The 17,342-nt window shown below is 43.0% G+C and overlaps 1 protein-coding gene across 3 annotated transcripts in view; it reads left to right on the top strand.

Moving 5' to 3' along the window:
* Positions 1–17,342, top strand: part of SSBP3 (single stranded DNA binding protein 3) — a 289,667-nt gene that overhangs the window by 213,471 nt on the left and 58,854 nt on the right. For all 3 annotated transcript variants that reach the window (XM_060231868.1, XM_060231867.1, XM_060231866.1), the window contains exon 5: positions 4,133–4,222. In XM_060231868.1, coding sequence (XP_060087851.1) covers positions 4,187–4,222 — 36 coding nt within the window. In that variant the 5' untranslated portion in view covers positions 4,133–4,186. The remainder of the gene's footprint in view (positions 1–4,132; positions 4,223–17,342) is intronic.

The raw sequence follows: 17,342 nt of genomic DNA, 5'->3' as shown, positions 1-17,342 counted from the left end.
TTGTATTGTTATGCATCTCTCTGCCTTTACACCAAGGTTAGTAACTACAGCTCCTACAAGAGCTATGAAACTAAGGGGGGACCTTGCACAGTCCTCTTTAATTCTGTCCCTTCTTCCAGTGGGACAGCCTAATTGGGGGTCGGGGGAAACACCTGAGAAAAGATGTGAAGTGTTACAACAGGTGATCCAAGGGACTCCACAACTTCACCACCGCTTCTGGAGCTTGGTGGGGGACTAGTTAACCTGCTTACTTCTAAAGCCCAGTGCAGGAGGGGGATGCAGTAGTTCCTCAGCAGACCTGCTAACCTGTCAGTGGACAATAGCACTCAGCCAGCCATAGCCCATGGCTATCAGGCCTGCACCAGCTGGCCGGCCAAAAGGAGGGAGGCCAGGCTCTTCTATCGGTACCACAGCTTGCTCAGCTAGGTTGCAGGGCCTGCCATTGAGTGTCCTGGTGCACCTTGCAGAGGAGAGGTGAGGGCAGCTGTCACCTCTCCCCCAGTCTTGCCACTGTTGTTGCTCACTGAGCTGAGGGCTACCATTGGCACTCACCCTTTCATATTCTTTCTCTAACTCACCTCTCTCAATCTTGTTGCCCTTCTTGGCAGTGACTACATTCAGGTCATTTAGCAGGGAAGGGCAGGAATCCCAAGTGTGTGTCCTGCTGCACTCAGCAGCACAGCCATCAACTTCCCTCCCTTATGTGCTTGCTTTTCTCCCTCAGCTCTTGCACTCTGTTTCCCTGCTCTATGTCACCAAGTGACCTCTGTGGAGGAGGAGAGCTTGCAAGCCTGCCTATTTCCTCCTTCTTCCCCCACCTCACACATGGCGAAAATATCATCTACCTGTGGGTCAGTGCTCAGAGGCTGACTGAGGTTCCAATGCTATGCATGCTTACTTGAGAGTAAGCCTGCATTAAGATCCTCCTCGGCCTCCGGGAGCTGCACAATATGTGTGAAAGAACTGCATGTGGCTCCTGAGCCACAGTTTGGCCACTCTTGGACTATGGGAGAAATATATCAAATTTACAGTCATCCAGATACCAAGACAAAAGCGGTACAAAATGTTTTTCAGATAGTGTATAACTCCAAAGGATATTCAGAAACATAAAAGCTACAAAGGAAAATGCTGGAAATGTCAAGACATAGATAGAACTTTTTAAAATATGTGATGGATTTGTAAAAAAGCAAAAAGATATTGGAAATAAATACACCAAAAATGCAGAATATGTCAAAGTTTAAATTCCCTGTAGAAGTTAAGAGCATGCTATTAGATGTTCTGCCTAGCAAATTACCAAAAAATTTAGAAGAGCTATTCAAACACATGGTGACAACGGCTAGAACTATTTACACAGCAAAACGGAAACTAGACATCTGTCTACATTTAGATGAATGGGAAAATAAATTTGCTGAATATGCAGTAGTGGCACAATTTACAACCTGTTTGAGAAATAGGTCTACTACAAAATTTGAGGAAAGATGGAGTGTGTATCATGTGTATTATGCTAGCAGGAGACAAACTTAAAGTGAGAAGATATAATATACAAATATATGGTAATGAAATAGAAGTAGAATTAAAATCTATTCCAAATGTAATATCCCGAATATAAATGCATTATCTATATGAGATGTATAGCAGGGGTGGCCAATGGTAGCTCTCCAGATGTTTTTGCCTACAACTCCCATCAGCCTCAGCCAGCATGGCCAATGGCTGGGGCTGATGGGAGTTGTAGGCAAAAAACATCTGGAGAGCTAGCATTGGCCACCCCTGATGTACAGTATATTTTCTTTTACATCATGATATATTAACTTATCTATTAAAAGTACTAATGAATATGTAGAAGTGGCAAAAATGTTGTCGAATATGTAGTAATGATGAAACCAGTGTAGTAAAAATAGATTAGTTACGAAGTTTGAAACCTAAAACTTAAATGAGGAATACAGTTGTACCACAACAGAAAGAAGAATTATTATATTTTATTGGTAGCATCTTAAATTATTATTATATTTTATTGGTAACATCTTAAATTATAGTGAAGGAGATGAAAGGGACATTATTCTCTGTCCTATACATTATGTACTACATGATTGTCTTTGACAAATGTAATTATGTTGTATAACTTTTTTCTTTTCTTTTTCTGTACCCCCACTGTTTTTCCAAAATAATATACTGTATATTTTTTTAAAAAAAGAGGGTGGAATGGCTCCTTGCTGCTCTTCTGCGAGCTTAGTTCCAGTAAAGGAAAAGGAAGGAGAGAGTGATCTCCTTTCTGCAGCCTGCCAGCTCATGCGGCTGTTATTTTACATTGGGGTCTCAGCAGAAGGAATAAACTTTTTTTTTTGTATTTTTGTATTTTGTTTGTGCACACCTGGAAGTCATGTCAACCTCTGGTTACTGACCCCTACTGGGGACCTGAAGGATATTCAAGGAAGTGGCTGAGTAATCCTGTCCCTGCCTCCCGATGGTATTTCAAAGACAGTCTTCCATCCATGTACTAACTGCAGTTGACCCTGCTTAGTTTCCAAGATCTTACAAGATCAGACTATCCAAGTTAGGGCAAGGAATAAACTTTCTTAGTGTTGGAAATGCCTGCTTCAGGGAGGGGAAAGTGGTGAAAATCCAAAGTCCATGTGCTGGATCGATCATAAAATTCTGACTGGGGAGAAGTCTGTTCACCACTTAGGCTTTGAGTTTTGGATTACATTTTGGCTTGATAAACCAGTATACTTCTTGATCAGAGGCGGTAGAAACTTGACACAGTTTTTTCAGGTGAATTTGTCATTCTTGAGATGATAAAATTTGTATCAGTTGCTGACATGATAGTATGGTAGGTAACTAGGGTTGTCAGGTCCCCTCTTTATTTATTTATTGTGTTAGGCATATGAATCAGAATTGCCCAATCCCTGCTATTTCAGGGCTCTGAGAGATATACAACACAATAAAAACATTAAAATATTTAAAAACAAGTACATAAAAATATTACTCCTCAATCTAAACGATCAAGTGGCAAAAGCAGCAATTACAATTAACCCCTAATTCCGTACTGCAACCACCTCATGAGTGTGGAGGGGGGGGGCAGTCTGAGGTAAAGGAGAGTGGCAGCCAATATCTTCTCCGTGGCAGGTGGATGGGGGGGAGCATTCTGGAAGGGGGAGGGGGCCTCCGCATGCAATGGTGTCATACAGAGTGATGTCATCACAGTCGGGACCCCTCTGCTTTTCCCAAATGGCTGGAGGGAAAGTGGGCCATGTGTGCCTGGCCTGCAAGCCGCAAATTTGCAGCTGGCAGGGCACACACAACTGACCCCTGCATGAAAAGAGCAGGCACCCAGTGTGCTGGCCTTGCAAGCAGCGAATTTGCTGCTAGCAGAGGAGTGGGATGGCTCCTGCTTGAAAAGAGCAGGCACCCTGCATGTCGGCTCTACACGCTGCGAATTCATGGCTTACAGGTCAGGCGTGCACAGCGCCTGCTCTTTTCAAGCAAGGACACAGATAACTGTTGGGGATGGGGTTTCTCCCATTGGTGAGCTGGCTAGCATCTGGGGGGAGCCCAAAAACTTGAGGAGGCCCCTGCCCCACCTGGAGACTGGCATACCTAAGATTACTCTCTTTAAAAAAGAGAAGGAAGAAATGACTAAAGCTTTGTCATCTCTTTTGAGAGCTAGTGCATGAAAGCTATGTGTCGCCTGAGCCAGAGATCAGATGAATAAGTTAAACATCAGAGTGTGCTTTGCACACTCCCCACTAGACTTCTGCTCTAAAAATCAAAACGTGCTAGTGGACTGCATCTTTGGGGTTATGTTATGATTGCTTAGTTTTAAAATCTGTTGTATATGCGCTGGTTTCTTGACCAGTCCTTTAAAAATGAGCAGTTGCATAAAAGTAATGGATGGCAGAACCAAACCTTCCTGCCTCTCGTTTAACATCAGTTTAAGTGGCAATCACTGGCTCTCCACAAGTCTGAAAAGGGGATTGTTACAGCCCCAGGTACAAAAGTCTGATCTGTTTAGATCCCCAGGATTATTATGATAATGGTATTGGCTATTTGCTAATAATGCTGTGCAATGGGTTGACTTCTTTTTCCACTGCCCTGAATCTGGTGCTATTTATCTGTATATTTGTGTTTTGTACAGAGTGCAGCTGCAGCTCCAAGTCCGGTACTTGGAAACATTCCTCCAAATGATGGAATGCCAGGGGGACCCATTCCTCCGGGTTTCTTTCAGGTAAGAGCTGAATCTCTTTGTTGTCTGCTATATGGGTATGTATGTGAATGAATTCTTAAAACAGCTCAGCAAGGGGTTATAGTCTTGAAGCCACTTTTTAAATAAAACAGCCAGAAGTATCCAATTAGTTGTAAATAGTTGTAGCAGTCTGCTAGATATCTGTTCCCACCTTTGTGTTTGCAACCCTACATCTGGAATGTAAGATTTGGTATTGCTGCTGCTGTTATTATTACTGCTATTGTTGTTGTTGCTACTATTTTAAAAAAAATTTCCTCTAGAGAAAGATATTTAATTATTGCCCATGACAGGCTTGTGTATAATTCAAAATATTCAGGATTTGGGTTCTTTTTCCCTCCTGGTTAACCACTTAATTTTTTCCAACAAAAGCAGTTTAAGCATAGCCGCAAGCAAATGCGCATCTTACCTGATCCAGAAGTGCAGCACATTGACAATGAGGGAGACACATACATATCAGTGTAGATCTGACTTTTAGGAGTCATGCTAATTTTCACCTGTACCTCCCTTCTCATAGTAAAGTTTTTTGTAAGACTGAGGATTCCTGGTAATAGAACAGTAAGCAAAACCTAATGTGAAGAAAACTCCAGTTGTTGATCCCAGGTGCTAGAAAGTGGTCTTACTTAAATGCCTATCTTGGTTTCTGTCCTTTGCTCTGTGTGTGCATGCGCATGTTTGGAGGGGGTAGGGTGAAGCCCCCAACCCAGCTCCTGTTCCCACAGTTTAGACTTTTGCTGCTATTGCAGGTCCTATATAAAGAGCCCCGTGGTGCAGAGTGGTAAAGCTGCAGTACTGCAGTCGGAGCCCTCTGCTCATGACCTGAGTTCGATACCAGCGGAAGCTGGTTCAGGTAGCCAGCTCGAGGTCGACTCAGCCTTCCATCCTTCCGAGATCAGTAAAATGAGTACCCAGCTTGCTGGGGGGAAAGTGTAGATGACTGGGGAAGGCAATGGCAAACCACCCCATAAAAAAAGTCTGCCGTGAAAACGTTGTGAAAGCAACGTCACCCCAGGGTCGAAAATGACTGTTGCTTGCACAGGGGACTACCTTTACCTTTTATATAAGGATGATCCATGTGTACAAATCTATTTATTCTTTTCTGTAGAACCTGCCCCCTTCTTTTGCTTCCTTTCACCAGAGTTTTCTAGCACCATTCTCTCTCTCAGTAGCGGTGCTGAATTTACTTGTCTTATCCTCCTTCTCTCCCTCCCCAAGGCCAAAGGAGGAATTGACAGAGGGTTTGATGGTTGTAAATAAAGTTGAGATTCCATATGGTGAAGGAAAAAAAACTAACTGAAAAAGATGGAGTTTCAAATGAATTTCAGTGAGGATTTTGACTGGTTCATAATTCTCTAAAATATCTCTTCTATGTGCTAAGACTTGTACTTGGAAGAATTCTGTTAATGTCCATTTTTGTAAACCATTTGCCTATTTGTAGATGTGTAGTGCTTCCACAAAAGCCTATTTCAGAATTTATAGCTTCCACTGTGTGTAATTTAAAGCAACTTTTTTTTGAAAAAGCAGTGGATTTAGAAATTATAACATTTGAATAACAATTTAGTTAGACTCTTGTCATTTTCTTTTTCATAATCTGACATGGGTTAGGGACTTCTTCAGAGTTGTTTGTGTTATCATGAGAGACAGAGTCCCATCTTTGAAACCTGGGAAACCAAACAGCTTGACAAGTGTTTGTTGGCCATAAATGGTAGTTGATGGGGCCAAGCAGCTAGTAAGCTGTAGGTTAGTTGTAATGAAGAATACTAGGCTGTTGGGAGTCATGACATATGTTATTTCAGCGTATTATTTCACTATCTGTCATTTTTCATTATTTAAGTTTTTGAGCTGTATGAAATAATTTTGAACAAGGGATAGCTTGGGTTGGCCAACTTTATGCAGCCTACAGTCTTCAAATTACTTATTCTGTGAAAGTCTCATCTGGCAGGAATAGTGTTTTGAAAATGAAGAATCTTTTTCTAGGCCATGTGTGCACTTGGAAAAGAGAAGCTATTGATTTGAGGTAGTAAAAACAGGCTAAGTGAGCATTTTTGATAGAGGAAAATAAATGGATGGCGATATGAGATTGTAACATCTGCCAGCAAACTAAGTTTTGTATGCCTTGGGTACAACATATGTGTTGGCAGAATATTAATTTTTCTGTTTTAACTGAGAGTAGTTCCATTTGCCGGTGCTCTTTGAGATGTATTTTCTTTATATTTCTGTATTTTCCAGACTTTGAACACTTCAGAATCTAGGTGAAGTACCTGAAGCTAAACTGTTAGCTTAACAGAAAGTATGTCAAACCTTTTGGCTGTAGTGCAAGCCAGATAGCACAGGGACTCCAAAAGATTTCAGTCCAAATAGTATCACCTACAGGTCTGCTTGTACCCAATACATCATTCTTGTGGTCTTCCAAAACATCTTTCTCTGTCTTCTGGGAGACAAATAAATACAGTGTTAGGCTACTGCAGCCTGCAGTTGTCTGCCCATAAGAAGCAGTCTTCTGCACTTTCACTTGAATTGCAGTTTTGTCGCCTCAAATACTCAGGAGGACATTTCAGTAGACCAGGGAAATTATAAGAGGAACTTCTCACCATATAAGAAGATACTGTTATGGCTGGCTAATAAATCCATTGTATCCAACATGAGCTGTAGTGCACTGCATTGACACAGTGGGGAGCCCTTACCCACTAAATGCTGTAAAAATAAAGGACTTTAAAATCTCTTTATTAAATTCTCCAAAGTTGGGAGAACTGTCATTTGTCACAGGTAACATCATGGGCACTAGCTAGTAGGTGCCTAGGACACATGTGCCCTGTGTGTCCTTTGCCCTCCAGATTGCAGTAGCAAATTGCTTTTTTCCCATGGCAAAATATTGCATTTTATTAAGAATTATGTTTGAATATGTATTAATATGATAAAGATAAACACAAGTATATCAGTTGAAAAGGTAATAGCATTTCTGCTGGTTGTTTTATTCTACATTCAGTAGTTATCATAATTCACAAGGAGGAGAGACAATCAGTGGGGGATGACCTGAGAAGTTAAAAAATATTCCATAAATAACAATATTTCTTCAGATTACTCTGATCTTTCCTGCTTGTCAAAGACCTTTCTCCATAGGAAGGTAACATATACATCTCAAAAATTAAAATCCTATATATCAGCAGTTAGAGTTCTAGGACAATGTTATGTCCCTACAAAAGCAGCACCAACTTTAATGAAGATATTTGGTTTCTCTTTAACAGAGGAATAACAGTGTGCATTTATTGTGCAATGAAATGATTGCATGGACAGGCCTGTGAATAACAGAAGATGTACTATGGAGGAGTATCCTATTTAGTGTAACAGTGATAGGATACAGCAGTTATTCTCCACCTTAGAAAGCACTTCACTATGCCTCAACTTAACAGTTACAAGACAAACCTCTTAGGTGTGATCTTGGAAGAGGGATTGCAGATAGTGCTTGATTTGCAACTGCAGAATTAGACTTTGTGACCAGAATAAACTGTCAAAAAAAGTGACTTTAACTTTTTAAAACACTGATTGCAAAATTTAATGGTGCTGAAAGGGGAATTGGATAGCAGTACATGTGCAACAGAGTCATGAAAGTGATCCTGGAAAGTTAGTAATGGAGGAAGTTATGGAGATGCCGAAAGTCCGACCTCTTCCCACATGACCCTCCTGCATTCAGAACTCAATGCTCATAGTGCTCCAGAAAGGAGCATAAGCAAAAAGACAAGTCACTTTCCCCAAGGAACATACTGTCTACATAATTTTTGCTTGCTTGCTTATTAATTAATTAATAATTAACTTTAAATTTCTTAAATTAATAATTAACTTTAAATTTCTATCCTGCCCTCTCCACAAGGAGACTCAGGGCAACTAACAACATTTTATTTTATGTTACTTTATGTAAACTGTAGATGACTGGGGAAGGCAATGGAAAACCACCCTGTAAAAAGTCTGTCGTGAAACCATTGTGATGCAACATCACCCCAGAGTCAGAAACGACTGATGCTTGCACAGAGGACTACCTTCACCTTATATAAACTGTGCCATTCCCCCCTGTGTGTGGGGGGGCACAAACCAGTTTAAATCATTCTCCTCTCCATTTTATCCTCCTTCTAGCAGCTGGAGAAGAGGCAGACAGAGGAAAGGCGACAGAGGATGTTCACAAACTGTTATGTGATTTTGGGTTAAACTGCTGTAGGGAAGAGGATCAAGGGATTAAGATGAAAGTCACGGTGGGCTTTGAAGGAAGATGGAGCATGACATCATGTAGATGTTTGCTGTGGAATTCTAGTCATAAAGAGAGGATGGGTGGAGTCACTGAAGGCATCAGCAAACATTTGCAATGCTAAGGGTGGGGCTGTGGCTCAATTGCAGAGCACCTACTTTCAATGTTCCCTCTAAGCTGTGGAGTTTTGTGAGCAGAAATTCTACTTTGTGAGCTACTAGCATTAAAGTTGTGAGCTACTGCATAAATAGTTTGCTCTGGGCCATTTTTTTGTGAGCTAAGTCAAAAATGTGTGAGCTGGAGGTTAAAAACTGTGAGCTAGGTCACACTAACTCAGCTTAGAGGGAGCACTGCCTGCTTTCTATGCAGAAGCTCCCAGTTTTAATCCCCAGCATCTCCAGTTTAAAGGGCTCAACAGTAGGTGATGTGAAAGACCTCAGTCCCAACCCTGGAGAGTCTGAGTAGACAATACTGACACTGATGGACCACAGGTCTGATTCAGTATGAGGTAGCTTTGTGTGTGTGTGTTCATCAGGGTGACAGAGTAAATAAAATGACAGTTAAGAGAAAGGACAGATTCAGGCAAAGGTAGGGAGGGACAATCACAATAAACATTTTATACCCTCCTTTCACACTGTTATGGTTACTATGAGAACTAGTAGGAAGAAATGATGATGTCTGAAATCTCAATATTCTCTGTGTATCATTTTGATGGATGTCAGCCCACTTGATTACATCCCCTACAGTGTTCAATACTCCTGTAGAAAAGAGGTTCTCAAACTTTGTCAGTTTGTCAATGTGGTCCTTTCCAGGTTCTGTTTAAAAAGCAAAACTTTCTCTAATTGTAACCAAGGAAGGGAAGACTGATTGCCTGCTTTTGTCTTGGGACTTGGGACTTGGGTCATGCAGGTCTTCAGACAAGGGACCAAGAACACAGCCATATTGGTCTGTGGTTCTCTTTGCAATCACTGAAGAAGAAACCACAAGGAAGTGAAAAACATTATTAAAAAGGCCTGAGCTGTTCCATTGGCATCCAGCATTATCAATCAAAACACTAGCAAACTAGGACACAGAAGCACAGAATGTGGGGGAAGTGAATTTATTGGTTTTTCACCTCCTTGTTCAGTTTTCCAAAAACACAAACGGGGATTGACAGTGCAGCTTTAGGATTCTGGGAACCCAAAGACAAAGCTAAGTGTGTCTCCCTTTCAGCTTTGGTGGTAATGGTGGCATTTCCTCCTCCTCCTCCCCTGCCAGAGGGGAAAAAGCAAGTCGGAGGGGTTTAGTGAAGAATGAGTAACGGTTGGCATTGGCTGGCCATGCACTCACCTGCCCTCTCCTCTTGTCTCTTTCTTTCAAATGGAGAGGGTAGGTGTGAGAGGAATTTGTCCTCCATTAATTGTTTGAAGATCTCAGTTAATTCCCATCACTACGCTCTGCAGCTGTGAATCCACATGTTGGTTAAATTTTGTTTACTCTGATGCCTATGGGGGCTCCAAGTTCTGCACTTTCACTAGCTTTTGCCCTCATCTTCCTGGCCCTTCACAGAAGTCAGTCAGCAGTTACGTTTCCTGAATTTTCTCATTTCTTATGAACAAGTGTTGTCTTTTATATTAGGTATGGGTTGAGATGAAGGGGGAAGGGAGGGGATTCAGACTCAGATATTAATGTGTGTTGTGCTGTGCAATTCTAGGCATATTTACTCAGCAGTAAATCCCAATGACCTTGGTGGTGCTTACTCCCTAGTAAGTGTGCTTAGGATAGCTGCCTGAGTCAGCGTAATGTTCTGTAATCCTGTTATAGACGCCCATTGTGTGTGTGTGTTGTGTGTATCATAATTGCCATATGCACTTGGTAGTTATGTATTTTCCTACTGAATTTTGAACTCTTGTGTGTAGCATTTTGAAAATCTCCCTGATGAAATGGAAAGTTGAACATAAATCAATGTCTGTTGCTGTGTTAGCTATGCATCAGCAGTTAGTGAGGGATGCACCATAACAAAGCACTAGCAGGTTCGTGTTCCTACACTGCCCCCTAATGCACTGAAACCTGGGAAGCCAAATTATTATTATCCTGGCTGGGTTTTGTTCATTTTTGGGGGGGTTTTTTTATCTGTGACTCCTTTTTTTTCTCCTCTGGCTAACAAGCTACGTGTGTATGTAGTTTCTAGACCTGTGGTAAAGCAAATATTAAATTAACAGTGGGGGAAGACTGTGGGCTGCATCACACAAGAGACAGCCATCATTTCCATGCAGGAAATTGCATGTATCCACATCTGCATGCCATCACATTTGATGAGTGCACAAATGCCGATTGCAGCATGGTACCTGCCACAAACCCATCATGCACTGTATATGCAGTGGATATATATGATACATGATCATATTTGCATGGTTTCTTATATAAGAGGGATATTTATGCTTGGAAACTTCCCTTTTTGCTGTAAGTACAGATTTATCTGATGTAATATTTTTAAATAATTGATTTTATTAAATTTTTTTTTGCATGTAATGCTATGGTGGTGACTGGTAGTGATTTATTAAGGTTCTAATATGTGGAGAGTAATTTATTTTGGAGCTGTAAGATTCTGTCCTTCCATACATACACACATGCACATTGTATCACACAGTAACCCTATAATAAAACATAAAACACCAGTATTAGCTAGCAAGTGACAGTTTGTTGCAGTACTTTCAGCAGAAGTGATGTGGAGAACTGGAGAGTACAGCTGGATGAGGGAAGATGGGAGGACATGAGAAAAGGAAGCATCAGTATGCTTTTAAGGAAGAAGACATACTTCTGTGGTTGCATGTTGATACTTTAAGCATGCGTACATAAAAGCAGTACTCATGTAAACTTGAACATACTTTTTTTGTCTGTATGTTTCCAGACCTCTCTATAAACCTTAGTTGCTCACACTCTGTCATTGGAGCATTACACATAAAAATTGAAGCAGACATATAAAAATATTATAAAAACCATTAATAAAAATTTATTCAAATGCATTGGTAACAGGAAACCAGCGCAGGAGGCAGTGGGACCCTTGGATGATCAAGAGGTAAAAGGAGTACTAAAGGATGATAGGGAAATGGCAGAGAAGCTGCGTGCTTTTTTTTGCCTGTCTTCACTGTGGAAGATTGGAGGTTCTTGCCCCCACTCCAGAACCGCTGATTTCAGGAGTGGATTGAAAGACCTGAGTTGGATTGATGTGATAAGAGAGAGGAGGCCTTATGACTAATGGACAAAGTAAAAACTGACAAATCACGTAGGGTTGCCAGGTTCTACCTCGCTGCCAGCAGGGGGATCCTGGACCTGGAGTCTTCTGTGATGACATCGCTAGGTTTTGGGCAAATATGGTTTTTTTGGCTACAAAACCATAGAGTTGGGCCAAAACCTAGAGCATTGGTGCGATTACATCACTTCTGAGTGATGTCATAGTGTCAGGGATGTCACACAACATCCCTTTTTGGGGGCGGGGTTTCCTCTGCCAGCCAGCTTCAAGCTAGTGGATTGGAGACCTGAAGACTGGGGAATCCCGTGGCCAGATCAGGGGTCTGGTAACCCTAAAATCAGAAGGCTTAGATGACATACATCTAAGAGTTCTGAAAGAACTCAAATGTGAACTTGTAGATCTCCTGAGAAAAATATGCAATCTATTGCTAAAATCTGCCTCCATTCCCGAGGACTGGAACGTAGCTAATCCCCCATCTTTTAAAAAGCTCACAGAGGAGATCCAGGAAATTACAGGCTGGTCAGTCTAACATTGATACTGAGGAAGTTGGTGGACTCTGTCATTAAAGAGAGAATTAATAGGCACATATGATTAACAAAAGCAATTGAGGAAGAATCAACATAGATTCTGTAAGGGAAGGTCTTGTCTCACTAACCTTTTAAGAGTTCTCTGAAGGGGTGAGCAAGCATGAGGACAAGGGTGTGACCCAATAGATATTGTTTATCTAGACTTTGGGAAAGCTTTTGATAAAGTTCCTCATCAAAGGTTCCTAAGTAAACTCAGCAGTCATGAGAAGAGGACATGTCCTCTTGTGGATTTAAAACTGGTTAATTAACAGGAAACAGAGTGAATATAAATTGGCAGTTTTCCCCATGGAAGGTAGTAAGGTGTGGGGTACCGCAGGGCTCGGTACTAGGTCTGGTGCTTTTTAACTTGTTCATTAATGATTTGGAGTTGGGAGTAAGCAGTGAAGTGGCTAATGTTGCAGATGATGCTATGTTGTTCAGGGCACTGAAAACCAGGGAGTAATGTGATGTGCTGAATAGAGCTGGACTTTGGCCACTGTGTGACACAGAGTGTTGGTCTGGATGGGCCATTGACCTGATCCAGTACAGCTTCTCTTATGTTCTTATAGAACGAGGGGGGGGGGGGGGATTGGCATAAATGCTTTTAGAGGGGGGGGAAACACTGAAAAACCAAAGCAACCCCCTAAAGGGAGCAAAACACATACACAAAACAAAACAAAGCCATAGGGAGCCAGAACTGACCAAAAAACAAAAACAAAAAACACTTGCATGGAAGTGGCCACTGCAGCTTCTCAAGCAAATCCTTCTGCAACCACGTGCCTTGGTTTTCCATCTTAACAAAGTGGCCATAATGTTTCCACAGTTAGTAATACTGATTAAGGAAAAAGATATTTTCCAAATGCTAGTATATTTTTCCAAAAATTACCATTCAGCATAATCCCCTCTAATCTTTAGGGACTTTCAGATCTTCCTGTTACTGTGTTGTCATATGTTTGTCATTTTTCGGATGTGTCTGCTGCAGTCCTGCATTGAATTTCCAAAAGAATGCATCAAGATTGCAGAGAACACTCTTGCAAGCCTGTTGGTTTATGCAAAACTGCTTACAGTACTGGAAACGAAGTGCTAGAAACAGGGACAATCTCTGTATTGCAATGAGAGGTGTTATCTATAGAGGCATGTTGCTGGTAGGTGCTAACATGGCTTTCCACGCAAATAGAAATAAATAAATAAATAAAATGAACCATGGAAAAACTATGGCTGCATGGAGTATTAACACACAGTGGTATTTTGAATGTAAAATGTTAATGGACACAGGTTTATATTGAGTGCTGCCAGCTATGAATGTCAAATTACAGCCCAGCCAGAGACATGCACAGGAGTTGCCAGGGGTATTGTGAGTTTGATCAACTAGCCTTTTGGCATAACAGTACAGATTCCTCTTTGAAAGCAGTGTGACTTGAAGGCTAGTTTCTCTGCTGATTGGATTTTGAAGTGATTCAGAGTTGTATTTTTAATGGGTTTGTTCTATGTTAGTGGATGCAAACTCAACACAAAAAGGCATGTAACCATTTCAGCGTCTCTAACTGAACCATAGTTACATACTTGGACTTATACTTGAACTTTCAAAAGGCTTTTGACAAGGTACCTTACCAAAGACTCCTGGGTAAATTTGTCAGTCATGGGATAAGAGGATGGGTTCTTTTATGGATTCAAAATTGGTTAAATGACAGGAAGCAAAGAATTGGAGTAAATGGACAGTTCTCCCAATGGAGGGAAGTAAGCAGTAAAGGCCCAAAAGGATTAGTATTGGGGCCAGTACTATTTAATTTATTCATCAGTGATCTGGAACTAGGGGAGAGTTGTGTAGTGGCCAAGTTTGCAGATGATTCCAGCAGGATCTCCCCAAATGGGGTGAGAAGAAGAAGAACGCAGATATATACCCCGCCCTTCTCTCTGAATCAGCGTCTCAAGCGGCTTACAATCTTCTTTATCTCCTTCCCCCACAACAGACACCCTGTGAGGTGGGTGGGGCTGAGAGAGCTCTCAAAGCAGCTGCCCTTTCAAGAGCAGCTCTTGTGAGAGCTATGGCTAACCCAAGGCTAACTCCAGTGGTCCCAGGAGTGGTCCATTCCTGTACTCCTGGAATCATAGCTCCTCCTCTCTGTGGGCAGGGCCAGCAGACTTAAACCCGGAGGGGAGGTGCTTGATCCTCTGTTTCCAGTCTGTTTGGCCCTGCCTCACAGCAGGACATGCCAGCAGAGCTCTGGGCTCTGTGCCTGGAGAAAGTTTTTTTTAAAAAAGTGTTTTAAATACAAGTGGCGCACCGGAGAAGACATCAGGGGGAATTCTCTCTTCCCCATCAGACTCCGCGCGGCTTTTGGCGCCACTGCCGTCTGCCTGCAGCCTCGCAATGAGCAGGAAGGCTGCGGACCACCGTGCCCGGTTCCCGTGACCAGCCTAAAGGCACCCTGGCGATCCCGGGGGCCTGCTGAGCAGCAGTCAAACCAGGTAGAGCCAGGAGAGGACTCATGGCTGCGTGCAGCCCTCCTAGGCTGCCGGAAGCAGTCCGGGAAAGAAGCGCTCGGCTCCAAGTGCTCAGTCTCGCACCCAGATTCAGCAGGACCCTGCGGCAGCTCCCGACGCTTCGGTGAAGCCTGGTAAAAACTTCCCATGAGGGTAGTCAGGGACAGCTTTTTCTGAGCAGGGATGGCAGGTGAGGAGGTCAACCAGGGTCTACCCTCACCTTCTCTCTACCCCCCCCTTCTCCCTCCACCCCCCTTTTTGGGTTTTGTGCTCCACAGAGGCAAAGCATGCATCGGATGAGCGGCTAGCTCCTAAAGGGGGAACTACTTTTAAAAATTAAAAAAGGGGAACTTCCTTACTGTCAGCTGACTGGTTGGGGGGGGAATGTGGGAGTAATAAGCTCCCTATAGCCTTAGTTAGAGGGCTTCATTTTAGACAGCAAAGGCAGCCATTTTCTTTTCTTTTTTCACTTTCAGTATTAATTCTACAAGATGGATGCCTCTGCTAACTTCCCCAAGGGAACTGTATTAGAAGATGCTACATGCGATTTAGATCTAGCTGACTCCCCTGCCCAGGAAGATAGGACAGATGCCCAATCTGTGGATCTTACAGGGGAAGATTCCAAGGCCAGCCTCTTTACCTGGATTCAGCAGCTAGTTAGAAGGGAGGTACAGGCTGCTTCTCTAGCAAGCTCTCAGCCAGAATACCATCCTAAGAAGGCTTCCAAGCAGAAGAATAAAGAGGAATTTTTCCCTAACCCTACCAAGTGTAAAAGGACAGATCCAGAACCAACCTGACCTCAAAGCCCTGCTCCCTCAGACCAGGAGAAGGACTCTGATGTCTCTGAGGACTCCCTGCCCAAAGATGATGGGGAACTCTCAGAGGAAGAAGAGGAGACTGTTGCTGCCAATCACTCTAAGCTTTTCCCCCAAGACAGTTACACTTGTCTGTTGCCAAAAGTCATATGGACACTTAAACCAGTATACCTCCAAGGTCAAGGAAGAAGAGGATACTGACTTCCCAGTGGGAGATGAAGACACTATTCCCAAGTCCAACTACAAGCCTCTGCAAGTGCCGATGCCAGCAGGGTTTTTCTCTATTATCAAAGCAGAGTGGGAACATCCAGCGAAACCCAAAGCTGCTTCTTCTAATTTTTCTAAATTCTACTCATTTATTCCTGAAGCAACTAGACGTCTGAAGCTGTCTATGGTGGACGACCCTGTTAACAGTCTGGCCTCTAATTCTATCCTCCCCATGGATGCTGATGGGATGTTAAAGGGCCCTTAAGCAAACGGATTGAGCCGTCCCTCAGGTGGGACTTTGAAGCATCCTCCAACTCCCTCAAGGTATCAGCCACGGCCTCTCTCTTTTGCAGAGCCTCCTATACCTGGCTGTCTGAGCTCTCTGAAAGGGACGACCTTCCCAAAGACGTGAAAAATGACTTGAAGAAGGCCACTCTGGCTAATGCCTTCACAGCAGATGCCACCCTGGAGGCGATGCAGCTATCGGCCAGAGCGATGGCCTCCAGTGTTACTGCTCACAGGAACACTTGCCTGCGACATTGGGATGCCGACCCCTCAGCTCGAGCGAAGGTGGCTGCAGTCGCTTTTAAAGGAGGTTTCCTCTTTGGGGATGCACTGGACAGATATCTCATAGAAGATAAGGATAAAAAGAAGGTTCTGCCCTCCAAGAGATGAGAAAATAGGAACAAATGCAGATTTCAGCCCTGGAGGGACTCCTTTTAGATAAAAATGGCAGCCCAAGTTGAGAGACAACAGGACCTCCTTGGGTAAGCAGAGTCTCTCCTCCAAGGGACCAAAGAAACCCTTGTCAGCATGACTACATCGAGATGGTGCCCAACATGGGAATCGGGGGACGACTACAAAGGTTTGCTCACAGGTGGCATCAGTCGGTTTCAGACAAATGGGTGTTGGAGACATTGACCAACAGCTACTCACTGGAGTTTCAATCCATTCCCAGACACCGATACCTGGAAGTCTCCAGGTTCCACTCACATGAAAAACACCAATTACTCTTCCTAGCAATCGACCACTTGGTCAACATAGGAGCGATAGAAGAGGTTCCCCAATTAGAAAGAGGTCAGGGAGTTTACTCGGTCTTCATTGTCCCAAAGAAGAATGGCGATGTCCGTGGCATCCTGGATCTGAAGTGGGTGAACAAACGCATTACTACAAGGAAGTTTCGAATGGAAACCCTGAGGTCCACAATAGCTTCCATTCAGCAAGGGGACTTCATGGCTTCAATAGATCTATTGGAAGCATACCTACACATCCTGATAGCGCCCCACCATCGCAGATTCCTGAGGTTTGCCTACGACGGGCATCAGTTCCATTACCAGGCTCTCCCATTTGGTCTCAAGTCGTCTCCCAGGGTGTTTACCAAGGTCCTAGTGACTCTGGTAGCTGTTCTTCAGATTTAGGGCATGTCCCTGTTTCCATACGTGGACAACATTCTGGTGAAAGCCCCCTCCAAGGAGCAGACCAGAGTACATCTGGAACAGACCATCTCGACCCTGTCCTACCACGGATTTGTAATCAATATTCAAAAGAGTTCTCTGTTACCATC

Source organism: Heteronotia binoei, chromosome 2, assembly GCF_032191835.1.
Source record: "Heteronotia binoei isolate CCM8104 ecotype False Entrance Well chromosome 2, APGP_CSIRO_Hbin_v1, whole genome shotgun sequence".
Lineage (NCBI taxonomy): Eukaryota > Metazoa > Chordata > Lepidosauria > Squamata > Gekkonidae > Heteronotia > Heteronotia binoei.
Note: the sequence above shows the minus strand (reverse complement) of the source record. Positions and strands in the feature narration are given on the sequence as shown.